At 44.6% G+C, this 18,353-nt stretch overlaps 1 protein-coding gene across 1 annotated transcript; it reads right to left on the bottom strand.

Annotated features, from left to right (window-relative positions):
* Positions 1 to 270: 270 nt before the first annotated feature.
* Positions 271 to 18,179, bottom strand: LOC146179033 (uncharacterized). The gene is made up of 13 exons (XM_084578751.1): positions 18,059 to 18,179; positions 17,815 to 17,934; positions 17,574 to 17,651; positions 17,394 to 17,475; positions 16,519 to 16,611; positions 16,399 to 16,429; positions 13,232 to 13,292; positions 12,428 to 12,732; positions 9,314 to 9,486; positions 5,401 to 5,489; positions 2,795 to 3,564; positions 2,215 to 2,267; positions 271 to 377 (listed from the first exon to the last, which is right to left on the bottom strand). The coding sequence occupies exons 2-13, from the start codon at positions 17,932 to 17,934 to the stop codon at positions 328 to 330; spliced, it is 1,905 nt and encodes a 634-aa protein (XP_084434877.1). The 5' UTR covers positions 18,059 to 18,179; the 3' UTR covers positions 271 to 327.
* Positions 18,180 to 18,353: the final 174 nt, after the last annotated feature.

Genomic DNA, 18,353 nt, shown 5'->3' with positions numbered 1-18,353 from the left:
CCTGCACTTTTTTTCCTCTTTCTCCCTTCGCACTACCACCATACACTATGCTACAGACATATACTATCCACTTCATGACACACCCAACAATTTAAAACAGAATTATCATATATGCTCCTCTATGGAAAGTCCCATGACAAAGAAATCTGAACCAGTACTGAAATGATGAAAATCGAACAGGATCATGCAACTAGCAAAAAAAATTACTTCATACTGCAAGCACTCAGTAGATAACGGATCATCAATCATCAAAACGAAGTTGTATACGAATAAAGTATACTTTGATTTATTAACAGCCTTTGATGTCCCTTGACTCCTTCTACAAGGTCAGTCAGTGTCATCCATATGAACTGTCTGGTGGTTATCCCAGTCTTCCACTGCAAAAGGACGAAAAAGAGTAAAACGAAAGAGCCACCCACAAAACCACCTATTCTACATAACTCCAGCAAAATCAAAAAGAAAAAAAGAACCATTGGCCCTGTACCGATACTAATGCAAAACAGTAGCAGCAGGTCTATGTTGCAACCAGAAATACCGCGTGGGCACATATCCGACAACTGAAGGTAGCCCATGCCTGCTCTTCTCAATGCAAAGCAAAATGCAATGCACAACACAGTTCCTGCACTTGATGAGTACACATGGATTCGTGACATGACACCGCGACATGCTCCGTAGAATTACTGTATATGAGCACCCGAAATTTTAGACTTATCGTGACTGATTGCTCGATTTTTCAGACCTCATTTGCACTCCTGCGGCACATCTGCCAACAGCCAAGCCTCCGTATAATATGCGCAGCTGAACGTCAATAGGTCAAAAATGTCAGAGATCATCAAATGAAGCAAAATTCAAGCTAGTCAGGTCCTTTTTGCAGTGCAACACAGTAGCCATCTTTGGCAACGGTACTGCGGCGCCGGGTCAGCAAACTCGCAGTGGCAGGTTCGCTTTTGCATCTGGACTTTATCCAAGCCCGCATGATCTCCCACGACATGCTGACGGCAGTACAACCTTTGAATGCCACCCGTTGTTGTGAAAACATTGCTTGTCGAGACCAACAAGCATCAGAATGGGCAGATAACTGATGGCCCCTTCTTCCACCAGTGACAATTGGGAGTCTATGTAAAGTGATTTCTTATATAAAATTTGATTTTTCAGATGTTTTCACAGTCCCTAGAGAGTGTGAGAAATTGGTCAGATGTGCTATATACTTTGGAGTGCATGACACAAGATGTTTTTCCATTTACTACACATATATGCACATATTGGTTTAAGGCAAATTTCACACTCAATATATAAATTCAATTTCGGCACTAAATGCAGGACAAGTAGATCGCCCATTTTGGAATTTCAGTCTTGCCTTTCAAGAGGTACAAATCATGACCTGCCTAGGAAAACCAACTTTTCAACACATGCACTGATGTTTTCTCTCCCAGCAACCTAAACCAAAGTTTCCTTACTGGCTGCAAATGTTTTCAATTTTCTCTCTTGACAGCAGCAGACTGGTGTTAGAGTCACTGAATTTCTTTACTGCATAACAGAGCATACAAGAAAAGAAATGAACCCCAAGCATTCTCGTTCAAGCTGCTCAACCCGACTCATTATCACAAATAAAAAAAGAAAAAATGCAGCACGAACTTTTATTTGCATACTGGGGAGAATTTGATGGCCTATTCAATGTGCATGCTTTTGTAGGCTACAGACACCAGACAAAATTCAATCATTCTCAGCCTATAATCAGCGGACAAGCAATTAGTATTTACCCGCAATAAAGCACCGTGCGCAAAAAGCATTCTTATTTCTGTGACAGGGTAATCACTCAGTAACAGCCATTTACTCTTACAAAATGTGAGCCAAACTGGTCTTTCGGTGCTCACACATCACTAGTCAGCTGAACAAAAATTTGTATCAGACAAGCCCTACTTGTTGCTAAAGTGGGTCGCAAAGCGCATGATGAACTAGATTCGAAGCGGCTGAGATGAGAGTTTGCTTGTGATGGGGGGGGGCCTGGCTCCTCAGAATCCACTAAGAAGTCCAAAAATCCTACCGTGTTTGACCCAGTTTGTACGCTACGCTTACCTTTGCAAGAAAGCCTCATAACAGGGACTGCAAAATACACGCAGCACAGCACATAACTATTGGTTTTTATTTTGTGTGTGTGCTCGTAATCACTTTTCAAAAGCGCATAAAGGTACTTGAAAGCGAAATCAGACTCACTTTGGCACTCTCTTGAGCAGTAATACACAGGATCCATCTTCTTTTGAACACATCTGTTGGCAGGAAGAGAACAAATATTGAATACTTGACCAAGCGACCATACAGCCGTGGCCATGACACTGTGGCTTATTTGAGTCCTAGCTAGCCAAAGCTAAATGACAATGAATATGCACGCCGACAAATGTCGGCGCTGCATTTGAGCAAAAATGAAAGTCTTCCGTGTTCTGATCATAACACACCACATAGGCCTTTTTGGGTAATAATAGAAGCACATGCGGACAAAACGCCACTTTCTGAAAGTAAAAGCCGAGCCTTACGACAGTTGCATGCTTTGCATTTTGGTTTTCGGTAAAATCACTGTGATGCAAATGTTTTTTGGCAGTTTTCTCTGGCAAGTTCGATAATTTTAACTTATGGTTACTTCAGTTTTCCCGATTTCTTGAAGGGTGAATTAACGAGGGTTTACTGTAAATGAGTTCAATGGACCAAGGAAACAATTTGTTTTCAACTCCATCAGGCAGTGCTCAATGAGTGCTTAATATAGACTTCGCAGTAGCGCTACCAGCTACTAGGTACTTACAGTGAGCATTTTTTCAGCTTAACGCCGTCACTCTTGCTACAGGTGGAACACTTGCGTACTGCCGCCTTTAATGCAGCAATATCACCATTGACCAAAGGTTTCTTGCCAATTTTCTTTGATGGCTCCACTACTTTTGATGCAGTGGTGTCACCATTGACTGACAATTTCTGGTCAACTTTCTTTAAAGAACCCACTGGCTTCGAAGCAGCGGCATCACCCCTGCCCAATGATTTGTTTTCAACGTTCTTCGATGATGGCTCGTCCAGTTCCTTCGCTGCCTTTTGAGGCTTTTTGGCTGCCTCTTGAGGCTTTGGCATGCCCGAAGCATTTCCTGGCTGCTGCTGGCATGAAGCGGTGGACGGTGTTTCGTTATTTTCTAACTTCAACTTGAGTCGTTCGAGGGTGGCAGTGAGTTGCGCAGATGCACCATTCTCTTCTAAATGAATTATCTCGGGCCGTGGCGTTGGTGGTGGCACAGCACCATTCTTCATGAAGGCAGGCTGGTGTGACAATGGCGCTGTCGTCACATTGTTGGAGATCGACGCTGCATTGCGGCCCTTCTTGCGTTTTTTGCCTTTCCGCTTGGAAGCCGCTTTGCTACTGGTTTCCGTCGCTTTGTTGTTGGTCTCCGCTGCTTTACCATTGGTCTTTGCTGCTTTGCCATTAGTCTCCGCCGCTTTGGCATAGCAGCTGTTTATGACTGAGTCGGTCATCTTGTCCAACAGCCTCTCCCGGTACCTCTTCTCCGCTGCATCCAGCAAGGCTTTTACCTGCAATGTGAAGCACCACAAAGAGTTTAAATAAGGAACGCTGAGGCCAGGTTTGAAGATTTACGGGCTGCTACTGCTAAGATGGCCTTTTGGAAGTAGCACTTTTGAAATCTACAGCCCATTTGCTTTTCTTTGGTGGATCAAACTTAAGCTAAAATTTCTATTCACCCTTCTTCATTTTGCCTCATTCTAGTCTTTTTCTTTTCTTTTTTTCAGAACACTAACTTTGCGCTTTGCAAGTTTAACAGGAGTTGGGTATGTGTGGTTTTATGGCGCCAAAGCGACCACTACCAAGGACCAAGAAAAAGTGTGCCAAACAAGAGGTTAGAACGTGCAGTTACAGGCGGAGTTGTCTAATACCTATAGTTTAAGACATTGGCTTAAAATATGTGAAGAATCAAAAGCAACATAGGGTGTATTTTTTTTTTTATAGTTCTTGAAGACGTGTTTAGAAAATTGAGACGGGGTTTACTGCGAGTTCATCATTGCAACTTTCACAGAAAGGTTTGTCTTGCTGTCTGTATGGTGACCACAAGTAGGTGTGCCAACCGGTGGGGGCTCAAACACCCCTTTTTTTCATGACGCGGCGGCAGCGCCACTGGCGACAGTCCAGTTCGCGGCCGTTTCTTCCTGCCGTTTCCACGCACAACCAAAAGCAGCTCAGTTCCCTCTTTTCAAGCACAAATGAGTTTATTTAGAAGAATCTGTATTCTGGAATTTAGAATGAGGGGTGAAAAAGTTACAGCAGCAGAAGGAGGGCAGAGTTTAAAACGGTTTATTAATAATAATAATTGGTTCACAGGAAGTGAAAGGCACAGTATCTGTCACACTTATTTCTATGGACACCTGAACCACGCCGCAAGGGAAGGGAGGAAGGTGGGAGTTAAAGTGGAATGAGGAGCCGTAGTGGAGGGCTACGGAGGAATTTCGACCACCTGGGGATCTTTAACATGCGCTGACATCGCACAGCACACGGACGCCTCTTCGTTTCGTCTCCATCGAAACGCAGCCGCCACGGTCGGGTTCAAACCCGGATACTCCAGCACAGTAGTCGGGTGTCTTACCACTGCACCACCCCGGCGGGGCATCGTTCCATTTTTCAGGCAAGCAACTCCAAATGCCGCTGCCAAATTTTTTCTTGAAATGTCCCGCGCCAATCAAAACACTATGTCGAAATATATTACGACAGAGTTCAACGTTGATCGCTAACAAATAAGAGTAAATCAAAGCACAAGCTTGTTCTGAAAACTGAAATCGGCTGAACTACAGAAAGTGAAGTACGATAATGTTTTTGAGGAAAGCGCACCCATGACCCCCCCCCGCTCCTTTGCCCCGAAATTGCCAACAAGAAAGGATAAAGCCATTGGTAGTGTGATGGTAGTATTTGCTTGTAAAACAAAATGTCAGAATTGAGATTTTCACACATCCAAGCTCCAAATCATTCCATGTGTCCGCCAGCATACACTGATTCTATGGAGGAGGCCTAGAACAATCTGGGAAAAAAAAAAAGCCTGCTGGAGTCGCGCAGTGGTTAAGGCACTCGACTACTGCATCCTCCTTTCGACCTCCTGAAGATCGCTAATGTGCACTGACATTGCACAGCACATGGATGCATTTGCGTTTCGCTTCCATCGAAACACGGCGGTCGGGTTCAAACCCGGATACTCCAGATCAGTAGCTGAGCGTCTTAACCACCAAGCCACCACGGCAGGTTCTGGAAAGAGCCAAAATGTATTGTCACGGGTCCACTTTTTCAATCCTACAAACAAGAATCATTTTAAAGCTTTCCTTTTTTTTTCACTGCACCTCAAAGAAAGCAGACAACTGAATAGTCACCTTGGGCTGATTCCAAAATTTGCGGTCAATATTTAAATCTTTGCAGAGCTCGTCCTCCTCCTTGGAGCCAGGTATGATGCCATCATATGCTGCAATGAAGGACAGTTCAATTAGCCGACGACAGTGCATACATAGAGGGAAGCAAGCAACTAATTCTTTGCACCCTTCAACCTGATGAGTGCAAGTAACTGCTTTTGAAAGTCATGCATAGTACCTGTAACACAAGCTTGCAGATAATGAATGTTTAAGCTCTGCATTGAAGGAATAGTGCGAAGTGGTGCAGAAAGACGTCAAAAAGATGTTCACACGAACAGATGAAGCATGTCTTTTTATACCAATTACTGCGCTTCCTTCGGTATGAAACATCAACTAGCCCCATGTCCGGATATTGGTATGTGGCTGGTCAGTTGGTCGGTGCCGAAACTATAATTATTCAAGCCAACCTGCCCACTGCTGCACTCTCTGTATGTTGGAGGGAGCTAGCAACAAACTTCTACCTCCGCGTGCGAAATCACAGGTTCGGACTGCTGACCGGCAATTGGGGCCACGCATGATTGGTCGTTGGCCGGAGGCATGAATGCACTCAAGATCGGTGAAATGAAATTTACTTACATGCACACACAAAAAGAAAGGAAAAGTTATAATGCACAATAGTAGTAGAACAAAGGAATGATACAAGTATCGAACAGAGAGATGACGCAGGCAGTAACTATTAATATGAAGCGGAAAACAACGAAGATGACTCTACAATTTTACATGTGGGAAGGATTACAACCAAAGAGAGAGATGAGAACAAGGGAGAGCGACGAGATAAAGAAAAAGAGTTCGAGAGGGTGGTGGGAAACGGTGGCTCAGCTGCGGCGGTTGCAGGGGCATCGGTCTGCGGATGCTCACCACGAAGCCAAGATGATATCGTGGACTAAGGAGGTCTGGGGCCACGCGTCTTCGGGGCTGCCGTCACCGCGCTCGCCACGACGGACCCCCAACTAAGCTCGCTGGCCAACCCTGGCTCGCCCTCGCACATCCTGGCTGACCTCACACATCCGTCCGCACGCACCAATTTCTCTAAGACTAGCGGCGCGCGTTTACGTCGTCACCGCCTCCTCACGGCAAAACCCACTACACCGCGAGATCAAAGCCCAGCAAGCGCAAACACCCACACGCCCCCAACCCTTTCAAGAAGCCAACTCCATGAAACAAAAAGACAGAAAACACCCGAGACCAAGCCTATGCCGAATTCGCCGAACACATCCCAACTGTAGGAGGTCATCTATCCTTCCTCCCTGTAACAGACAGTCGCAGTGGTCCATGTTCGAGACGGGGTGGCCGAGTCTGAGTTTCCTTTCCTCAAGGCTGGGCTCAGATGTGACTACAAAACTAAAGCGCTCAATGCAGAAAAGAAAGGAAACGAAGAGGGAATGCAGCGAAAGCCCCATTCCCGACAGGGGGTCGAACTCAGCCCAACCATGCCGGAGTCCTCGCTGCCACAAAAGAGAGGAAAGAAGCAGGGCAGGCACAACTTCATGACTCCCCATTTCTTGCCTTGTTGAAAATCTCTGTACAAAATGCACATAACAAACTAAAGCAAAATTTGACACTATTTCAATAGAATCTTGTTCATTTGTCCTTTGAAAGACCAGAAAAAAGGTTTGAATAACCAAAAGTTCAAATTATGGCTTGAAAAAAAACTGCCAAAAACTTCTGCATCACAGTAATGTTATCGAATAAACACCTGTACGTCAGCCGTCTGCATTTCAAAGACACCCAGGTGACAGTGATGGTTGTCCACTGTCTTGCACACACACTGTTGGGATCGCCAAAGAATCGCTCCAAAATCGTAAAGGCACCTGCCACCCTCTTCACCGTGCGACACTGTACAAATGGCCCAGTCATGTTTTGAGGGTGCTTCACCACATAGACTGTAGAGAGCACGTGTACCGGAAGAATGCGAATGCAAGCAAGGGAAATATATGCATAGGCGTATCCGAACAGCGTGACTCCTTCCTGACCTTTGGAACATCCATGGCAGCAACCACAGGCGACATATAACCGTGCGCTACGTGCAATGAGCCGCACCCAACATTCTGTGGCAGAAGCAAAGACCCCTCATTGCTCAAAAACTACAGGGGCGCTTCAAGCTTACGTAAACGCAGGCATGGAATACCCAGTTTTACACACTAGCCTCATTTGTCCAACTCTTCCTGAGGTACGCCAGACATATTTGTATATAACAGAGGCAACGCACCTTCCTTCTCTAATAGCAGAGCTTGTGGCCATTCGTGACTGTCTACATTAGCAGAGAGGCTCTATGCTGCACTCACCCTCCCTTAAAAAACATTGCTGGTGCTCACTCACCCTCACCCTCAATCTCATGTTCAGCAGCTTTAATATTCCAGCTCTTTCAGTATTTTCGATCAATGTCAATGTTACACTGAGTCGAAATAGGCCGCCGCCTCTAACATACAGAATCCACACAAGCGGTCCGAGCCCTACGGCGCACAGCTAGTACCCTAGACATCACTAACGTCATTTGCTATACAGTTCAAGCATTTCTGTGCCCTGTGCAACACACTTATCACCCTCCTACTCGGCCACCTTACACGAGTATGGACACATAGGCCTCACCACAACGAGAGTTGTCAGCATTTATAGGAACCACAGGCCTCCATCTTTATATACAGATCTCTTATGCCGAAGGGCATGTTTGCGCAAAAAAAAAAAAACAAGACTCCCCCTGAAATAAAAAAAAAAAAAAACGGATAGTGACGAAATATCTTAAATGGCCACTGCACGTGCCTGATAGCAGCCACAGATGGTGCAAAGTTAAGGAAAGAGAAAGTGAAACTGCAAATGAGCTATATTTTGGAGATGAGGCCATTATTGGAGATGAGGCCGATCATTATTGTGCCTGCCATGGCACACAACTTGTGCAGGCACCCCTGTTCCATGCAATTAAGGTGTGATGAGGCCTGTTTCAGAGAGATGGCTGGCTGCATGGTTTGTTCCTCAACGAAACCCCCAGCCAGGGGGTTAAACTCGACGGTGCACGTGCATAAATGACACCACAGACTGGCTGGGGCAGCGTTCCTAGTTCAAATGATCTGAGCTTCCGAATTAACAACATTTAATAGTACAAGATTTACAGTAAATGCCCGCTAGGTTGGCTTCCATACACAACATTAACAATACACTGTATTTGCTGTCCCCTGAGCTCTTTAATTTTACCACATGTGGAACTTTGCATAGTGCCTTTGCATATGTAAAAAAAAAAGAAAAAAAAAAAAAAGAGAGAGAGAGAGAGGGGGGGGGGGGGGGGGGGGGTCTGACAGACTCAAAATTAGTCATTTGCGGACCGCCGCTAACCGATGGTGAACTATGCCAGGGGAAAAAAAAAAACCAGAAAAGGGCAACAAAATCACTGACACAGATGCAGTGTCTAAAATTCATAGGCAATTATTATTTCGAGAGAGAAACAACACTGTACAAGAAGCAAATCAAAAGATAACTGCAAAACAGGGCACAGCTTTTTTCAGTTGCTTCTATATGGCACAACCTTCGTAAGTGCTCACATTCAAAAGTTTGATGCAAACTTGGATGCATCACTTTTAGAAGTTTTCTCAACACGCAAAAATGATCTAAGCGCTCTAACCTAGAGTGCCCCCCCCCCCCCCTCCCCCCCCCATGGCAGTAGGGCTGCATGCAAAATCATAAAAGGTGCAGCACGCAGGCAAAGCTACTCATATGACATTGCACAGTACACCAAGCACCAATTATTCTAGCAAGATAATGCAGCCCAACAAGGAAGAATGCAATCCATCTGCACGGCCTTATTTGTACTACGATGTCCAAGCTCCTACAGGTCAGGCTATGTGTGCTCTATGGGTTGCTAGGAAAGAAAGAAAAAAAGTCTCACATTCGTCGTCACTTGAGTAGTCGCTAGATTCCAACATGCAGGTGGAACAAAGTTCTCGGATGTGGAATGGTGCCTCGTTTAAGAGCTGGTCACTCACACCAGAAGCGATGTCACTGGGGTGCCTGTTGCCAGGCAGACAAATACTATCCTCACTGTCTTCACTAAAGTCACTCCTACGTGAGTAAAAAAAGAAAGAAGGAAAGGAAGGCAGAGTGTCACGAGTCTCGCAGAGCTGGCAATTGTACAATTATGCAGTTGTACAATACCTACAGTCATGCAATAAATGCACCACATACATTAGCAGTTACAATCTGGGAAATATTGGCACAATAAGAAAGATTCACTACTTAGTCGGGACCAACAATCTTAGATAGAGACAGTTGTAAAACTTCATGATGCGAAGTGGGCCAAACGATCGCAGATCTGGCGTGAGTTGATCGCAAAGGGACCGCAGTGCCTCTCCGCCCTGCTGCGGTAGATGGGTGAGGTCATAGAGCTAATACACAGGCGGAAAACTTATAATATTACTAACCCTTTTTTTTCAGTAATGCAACGAAAAATAAAACTACGCCTACGTTTTTTAAACACATCTTTGTACGCATGAAACGCCACTATGTTTGCTGACGTATCTCAAGCAGGCAGGTAGCAGACGCTCGGTTCTTCAATGTGCGCTGATATCACACTGCAAACGGGCGCCTTGCTTTTCGCTTCCATTAAAAAACAGCCGCCGAGGCCGGGGTTAGATCCTGCATCCTTGGGAACAGTAGTCGAGCACCGTAACCACTGCGCCAGCCCGGCGGGGCACTAGAAAGCATTCTAGTTCACTATACCCGAGAGCATGCTGCAATAAAAATTACGGCTTTGTCTGCTCTAGATGTGAAGATACCCTTCTTGTAAACTAGCAAACCATCGAAAATTTGTGTTTCGAGAAAACGAGAAAAAAAAAAATGAACCGAGATGGGATTTATTCGGCTCCCTTGCACGTTATAAAATGGAATGAATGACTCGGGGAGTGAATAAAATAGTATGTATGTAGAAGATAGGTGGTAGGTTTCAAAAACGTCGTTTTCAAAAAGTCAATTTTTTTCGTGATTTCCAGCTCTTAATCAAGACACCGTGGATAATTCGAGGGAAAACATTTATTAGTGGTAAAAGTGATCGTTCACTACTTTACATTGTATGCCATCATAATAGCATGATTACACATCACCGTAATTCTCACAGGGATTGTGTTAAGCCTTGATTGCCACGAGCTTACGACCTGCTTCCGTACATTGACTGCACTAAGCCTCTCGATGTGCCATCACTAACAATGTGTAACACTGTTGCCAGCCTCTGTGGTACACAAGGCTGTTGGGTAGGCCTTCGACACTGGCTCTTCCAGTCCTTTTACCAAGTTTTGGGAATCTATTAATGTGACAAATGCAGTACACTACACTTGGCGGCAATAGACAAAATAGCAAAAGCTAAAGGCTGGAATATAGCAGGCTGTGACGACGCTAGTGACATCTTTGCCTGCACTACCCCAGTTGGGTCAGCTCGCTCACCATTGGTGACATTTTAGTCTTCTTAGTTATGTTGCAGGCATTTTCAAGCTGGGCAATGTCCACTTTCATGTATGTGCTCCACTCAAGCAAGCAAGTCCCACAAAATATAGTGTTTCTTAGTTTAATTTACAGCTGGCAATGAAACCTCACTACACTGAAAGAGCGGCAAAGTATACTTAGTTGTATTAAACAACGTTTTTAGATAGAAACAGTTGGACAACTGCGCTGGCGCACAGCGCTGCGGAGTGAGTCCAACTGTCCAAACAATCGCCTATATGACGCCAACTAACCTCAAAACAACTGCAGTGACTCTCTCCCCCCCTCCCCCCCCCCCCCTCCTCAGCTGGCGGTGGATGGGTAAGGTGGAATATTTAAATGCTACTAACCCTCTTCTTTCAGTAATGCAACGGAAAATAACACTGCGTTTGCATTTTTAAACACTTTTGTATGCATATGAATGCCACTGCGTCTATTGACGCGTCTGAAGCAAGGAAGTTACAGACGCGGCTCAAGAGTGTCATCTGCTACCTGCCTGCTTGAGACACTGGAAGCAAATGTGGTGGCTTTTCATGTGTACAAAAGCGTGTTTAAAAAACGCAAATGCAGTTTATTTTACGTTGTGTTGCTGAAACAAGAGGGTTAGTAGCATTTAAAATTTATGCTTTAATCATCCATCGCAGCCGGGGTGAAGGGGTGCTGCGGTCGTTTTGAGATTAGCCGACGTCACATAGGTGATCATTTGGGCCCACTCCGCATCGCACAGTTTTCCAACTGTCTCTATCTAAGAACGTTGATAAAAACTAAAGGTACAGAGTGTCCTATAGACATGAGGTTGTCAGAACTGGAATATTGTGTTGTACTATTGATGTTTTGTGCCACCGCACTTGTGACTGCTCCAGCAGCATGCATTTTGCTTTCTTGCAAGTACAGGCTTCTTGAAATAACTGTAATGCAGCAGCTATTTCAGCAATCAAAATGTAATCTCCCTTCTTATTAATGACAGTACGAAGCAGTTTTTACAAATTATTGGCAAGAATGCCTGTACCTCATGCATTCCCTAATTGAGGTGCTGCAATCAGCACAGGTAGACCGATAAACCTATACAGACAAACAAATTCCAATGAAAGCTCTGCAAAGTGAAGTTGGCGTCTAAAACAAATGCACTTATGTCTCAGATATTTCACTCATTTTTCTTTCTTCCTGCATAAAAATACCGAGAGCAAACGTAACAAAACAGCATGAGTCATTCTGCGCACAGTGTCTGCATATATTGCTACCATAGATCTTCATTCTGGCAAGGTATCGACAGAATGCGCTTCCAAGCCACCAGGATTATTTATATCTGCAATAAAGTCAACTATAAAGAGATTAAAACCTCACACCTTAGTTTAGCTTGCACAACAGCAGAACGCAAAGCACTTGGAAAAAAGTCCTGGACTGTATGCGGCACAGACAAGTGTTCCTTTTTCTGGGAATGACGGTGAAATTTTATATAAAAAACAAACATCTAGTAAGGGAGCCCCGAATCTGAACAGCCTTGCCAAGAAATCCACAATGCACCACTCACAGTTCATCCAAGTAGTCAGATAGTAATTCGATGACTTCCGCAAATGACGTTGCACGGTCGGGAGCTCGTGACATGACGGCTTTTACTTCGAACATTTCGGGGCTGTCCCATCCATAAAATTTATCGCGGACGTAACTGAAGAAATATTTTTGTGGGCAATAGTCGTCGGGGTAAGACCAGTAGGGATGGGCATGGAATTTCTGGAAGTAGTCTTTCAGTGAACAGTCGGTGACCCGCACCCACTGCTTTATTAGGGCCACGACGCCGGCAGCAAAGCGGCTGTAGAGCGGCAAGGTTATGTGGGCCTGTCGAGGAGAAAGACAGAAATATAAAACACTTGAAAAAATAACATGCTTCCACCCGTTTGTACGTTTGGCACAACATCCACTGCAGCCATGAACAACGGGTTGAAGAAACAGACAAGTTAGAGACAATTAAGGGATAGAAATCTAGTGCAGCGTAGGGATGCAATATTGCAGAGATACACACTCATTATGGAAACACACAGCCTGGAAATCGGCACTTGAAACAATTCGAAGAGTGCCACTGTACTGAGCTGAGCTCGTAGAACTGGGAGGAGTTGAGGACAAAGCTACCCCCCCCCCCCCCCCCCCGACAGCCCAAAAATCCCAGCTGCTACAATGGCCACGAAAAGGCCAAGTAAGGAAACCACGTGCGACCTATACGCTGTTATACCATACACAATTTTCTGCATGTGAGAGCAACAACCCACACTTGTGTGCCGTTCCAACAAAAAAGGTATATGCTAATCAAGCTGAAAGTAGATAGCCTTTTGTAATGCACCTGTAACTGAACCTTGAGCATGGTCGATGAAGGCTGGCCAAACACGGTTCTATAAAAATCTCTGCAAAAGAGAAAAAGCTGTTAAATTTTTGGGACAAAAATACAAACAAAACTAGTCCGCTAGCAATGCAAGAAAACCGCTCAATATATGCATTCTCCATCATGATTGAACAGGCAACTTTTTTCCTTTATACCAGGTAACACCCAAAAATAGCATTAAAATTTTTATTTGTTTACTTTGACAGCCATATAAAAGGCACACGCGAGAGGCCATAAAGGGCTCACGATCAAATCATTGCTCAGAAACTTCCTGCGTTAATGATGTTGAAATATCCTGGTCCAGCTGCTTCAGCAGCCCATTCAGCTATGGCTTCTAGTAGACATTTTGTATTGCCTACCACATATAGACTCTGCAAGCAAAACTTCTTCCTAGAAAGGGGCTTTCTTCCTTAAAAAAAGAAAACAAATCAGTTTTCACTTGTAATTCCAGCTCTACAGACAGATTAACTCTCGCATTTAGTGAATCAACACAATGAAGGAGAGATTATAAGCAATTTTATTTATTCTTCACGTGACTTATATGCCACTTTTATGTCGAAGGTATCGCTCGGCAGTTGAAATGGAAACAAGTGAGAGGAAAAAAACGATTATTTGTAGTTGTACTCCAATACCATGGGGTAATCCGCGTACAGTAATGTCTTGAACATCAACAATAAGAAAATATGGTTTGTTTTGGTTTAGGGGGTTTACCGTCCCAAAGCGCGACTCAGGCTATGAGACGCCACAGTGGAGGACTCTGAAAATATCGACCATTTGGGGATCTTTAATGTACTGCATGTATGTGCACTACGATTTCAGTGCCCTCAATGGGACCGAACACTGAATGTTAAGCATGCAATTTTTTTTTTTTTCGGGACAATAGAAAGCTTTCCATCTAAAGTGGTTGCTTCCACAATGGTAATGTTAAAATTGGTATAGAAAATTTTACAGAGAATTTTTTTACCAATGCATGTGCCCATCTTTATGTGTCCCGATGTGGGAAACCATGATCAGCGAGCGCGATGGAAAAAGTGACATACCGAAAACAGTTACATCTCATCTGCCATTCAGTGATCAGATATTTTTTTCTTTAGAGAAGAGACCAATTCAATCTTTACGCTCAAGGCTGCTAATGCATAAGGCCTTGTACTCTGTCTTGTAAGTTGTCCACTAAATGCAAGCTTTAGTGGGCTGTGGTTACAGCGTGAAACACTGCAGTGCCATCTAGTGGCACACACAGTGTACCACTAGATGGCACTGGAGTGCTCAATCTATAAAATTAATTGGATTAGATTGGATAGGAGTGCTCAATCTATAAAAGGTATTTTCACTAGCACCATAATCTCATGGCTTGTTTTGGCCACTGTTCAGCCCTTTAAAGGGGTAGAGACACCAAATTACAAGGTTGTGCAAAGCTTGTCATGTGCTTCCGTTGTGTTTGAAGACCATCACAGTCAAGTATTAGACCCAAGGGAGGCGTAGAAAATATTTCGATTCTTTTTTAAAGTTTGTGGAAATGCTCGCTCTCACATTTCAGGCCCATCATCATAATCCTAATCATAACCATAATCAAGTATTTGTAACGTCATTGCACAGTTTTCTGACGCAAGAGACGATGCTGCTGGTCAGCTCGTTTCAGCTGTTCTTGGCAGCATTCTAACAGATCTAACACACTGACAGCGTGAAAGCTCGCTGTAGCCAAAATTATGCTAGATCGCAATATTCATTCACTGAAATTTGCGAAGGCTGCTGCCGATGACGCAGCAAAGGCCGGCGAACGGTGTTATCGGTCACCATATGCCGAGATCGAAGTGGCTGGCGGCGCAGCACTGAGAAAGTGTAACACCCCTTGGCTTTGTACCAGAAAAGACAAATGTTATCAGGATTGCTGATATGCTCGTGCAATAGTAGCATACTTGCACAAGTGCTGAGCCCTCGGCAACGGCGCCTCCCGCGAACGCGCCAGGCAACGAACTACGCTGCTCTCTGCTTGCCGTACTCGTCGCTAGGCCTTGTCGCTTTCGCCGGACAGCACGTACAGGTCAGCGACTCAATGATGTAATAAAGGTTCTTTTGCGTCGCTGCTTTACTATAGGAAGCCTATTTTACAATAAAATAAGCTTGATAAAATGTACATGTGTATGGCGACTGTTCTCAATTGGCCAACTTTGCTCTCCACAAGTAGCGCCGACGACTGTGCTGGGTCGCTTGCAGCATTGCTCGCCGCACTGGGGTCACACCGGCACTTCATGGCGATTGTAAGTGCGTTCTGCGATGTAAGCAATTGTCCATTTCCGTTCACTGTTGCCAAAACTACACTCGATGACTATTTTCATTAGCTAAAATTTGCGAATTTTCTCTCGACAATCACCAGATTCGCACACATGAAGCGGCGCTCAAAACGGCGCACGCCGTGGTGCCTCGATCAGTGCGATTCAAACTACATACTCAGGAGAATTTAGCGCGCTCACTCATTGTTAAAGCCTCTCCCGCTGTTTAATTTTCACAACCGCTCGCATATCATAGGAATTTGGGCAAAACTGTAGCAAAGTGGGCGGCCGATGTTACTGCTACGTGCAACAAGTTGTTGGAGAGCGAGTTGGCGACACCTGTTCACAGGCGACGATGGCATGTCTCCAAATATTTCGTGTTGGCACGGCATGACAGGATTCAGAGTCAGGCAGAGTCGTTGACGTCACGAGTTTTTTGGTTCACATGACATTTCAATGTTGTGTCTTGTTTACTGATGGCAACTAAAAACTGAAAAAGAAACTGCTGCGTACTAATAATACGACAATGAATTATGTAATGCGATCTTAGGCTTATAACACCGTGCTCTATGCTTACAGAATCGCTATGCACTATTTACAACACAAAATTATAGCATAAACATTTGGTGTCCCTATCCCTTTAAAGAATCCAAGGTGGTTGAAATTCTCCAGGGCCCTCCAATATTGTGTCCATCATAGCCCGAGTCACTTTGGGACGGTAAATCCTATACATTATAAAATTAAAATGCTGAACTGCATACTGGATAGCTGTTCCTTGCAGCTATCGTCTATTTCAAAAAAGAAACAATGATGCATGCTACAAGAAAGGGTAAAGAAGAAAAATAAAAAAGCACTTACCTAGTGAACTTATTGTAGAATGGGTCATTTGCTACACAAGAAAAAAACACACGACACTTTTTAGCCCAGAATCCCTGTGCCCAGCCAAGCTACATGGAACAAGCGACTAAGCATACTCACATAAAGGCCTCGCTCCAATCTGATTCATCATATCTCTGTTTGCACAAATGTTTATAATGGCACGTAAGAATTCCCTGGCTTGTCCAAAACTATCTGCAAAAAAACAACAAAAGGAAAGGTATAGAAAGGGACAAAGCATCGAGGCCATTTCGACTGCAGCAGCCAGGCAGCAATCAGAGCATTCGTATATGTACGAGACGATCTCAATCATGGTCAGCAGGAAGGAGGACAGAAACATGCGGCCTTGTACGCAATCAGCCCGTTTTTCGAGAACAGGAAGAACCGGAACATGTGGCGCTGTGCATAAACGCTTGTTTCTAGCAACTCTGATAGAGTGCAAGAACATGTGCTCCCATGTTCCTGCTGACAGCAATTAAGATAGTACCCCGAGCAGGCTAAAACAACATGCATATTATATGTGCCAACTCAAGCATTTGTTAACCGTGTTTCTATGTTCATCCATCTGGGAAGATAACTGCAGTCTGCACCTCAGAGTCACAAGTCATGGCCCATGCATGCATGTTACCATTACTGGACCACCACAAAACGCCAGTAATCCCTTAGTAACCAGACTTCAAGCTACTTTATGTGTAGCCAAATAAAGCACCGAGTTGTACTTCTGTGAGAGCCCGAAACTTTCGGTGGCAAGGAATGCTTTGCAATGCCACTTGCTTTCTCAAGCCCTATGATGGTAGCCACATTATAGGCCACCGACAGCAAGCATTTTTGTCGTTTCAAGCAAAAAGCAGTAGCCAGGCATGCGAAACGCAGCCCCACCCCGCATAAATGCGTCACATCACAAAGTGCTACAGCTGAAGGGTCAGACTGAAACACATCTACTTTAGACAGACGAGAACCAAGCGAAAATGTCTTACCTTCCGCAAAATTGGTGCAGATGTTTATGTAAGCGTGCTCTATTATCACCTCGAAGGCGGATGCAGGCGCGCCAAGTCTTTCCTTGAAATGAAAGAGAACAACAAGTAAATCACCTTAACGCGATCAATCGCGCAACGTAGCGTGATATGCAAGGAAATGAGCACGAGTTAAGCACTTACCAAGGATTCATATGTAAAAATGTGTTTTCTGACGTATTCTCTCAGGCTTATAATCATTCGTGCCCAGTAGTTGCGAGTCTAAACAAATAAATAAAAAAACGCTGAGTAAAAAGACGCTGATAAGCGTACCACAACTATGCACGGTAATGGAATCGAGTTTTAAACAGCATTTACAACCGTGACAAGCCATGTCAAGAGAGATGCCCACAGGCCCACAGACTCAAAGCAGACATAATCCCACCTGTTCGTGCCACATGCATTTGAATGTGTCCATGTGAGTATGCAGGTATTCACTGTCTTCAGGGCATGCTTCGCGGCTAAAAATGCCGTTTACGGACGTGTCGATCTTCACCCACCGCATCTGAAAACAAAGATGCACAGATATCACAACTTTAGCAAAGTGGCTACGGCGCAATGAAAATAACGGAAAACGGAGTGCAAAGAGAGCAGTCAAACGAGCTTCCGGTGTCGCTTGACAAACGCACCGTGCTTATGGGCCGAAAGACTGCAAAATTTTCATAAACGAGTTCCACAACCAAAAGCGCGGGACGGAGCTTCGCCGGACTTCGCGGTAGGCTCAATGCACATCAACACGCAGACGACAGAACCTTGACCAACTAAGCGCTGTGGCACTCCATGATTCTAAAGTAAAAACACCTATAACTATCCGTAATTCATGCGCTGACAGCGCAGTTCTACGCGTAAAACAAAACACTACTATCGAGGAATCGGGCTTCAGGGCTTCAGGTACACGGATATACACAGCACGTCGTTTTGATT

The sequence above is a fragment of the Amblyomma maculatum genome, chromosome 9, assembly GCF_055883805.1.
Source record: "Amblyomma maculatum isolate TAMU_Amacu chromosome 9, ASM5588380v1, whole genome shotgun sequence".
Taxonomy (NCBI): Eukaryota; Metazoa; Arthropoda; class Arachnida; order Ixodida; family Ixodidae; genus Amblyomma; species Amblyomma maculatum.
This window is presented reverse-complemented; position numbering and strand designations above follow the sequence as displayed.

What these genes read in the sequence shown, in the direction of transcription:
- LOC146179033 (XM_084578751.1), bottom strand. Translation starts at nt 17,934, where the DNA reads ATGCGGTGGGTGAAGATCGACACGTCCGTAAACGGCATTTTTAGCCGC. An exon ending in TTTTTACATATGAATCCTTG is followed by an intron (nt 17,476 to 17,573) that starts GTAAGTGCTTAA and finishes TTTCATTTCAAG; the next exon opens with GAAAGACTTGGCGCGCCTGC. An exon ending in CTGCTCAAGAGAGTGCCAAA is followed by an intron (nt 378 to 2,214) that starts GTGAGTCTGATT and finishes GTCCTTTTGCAG; the next exon opens with TGGAAGACTGGGATAACCAC.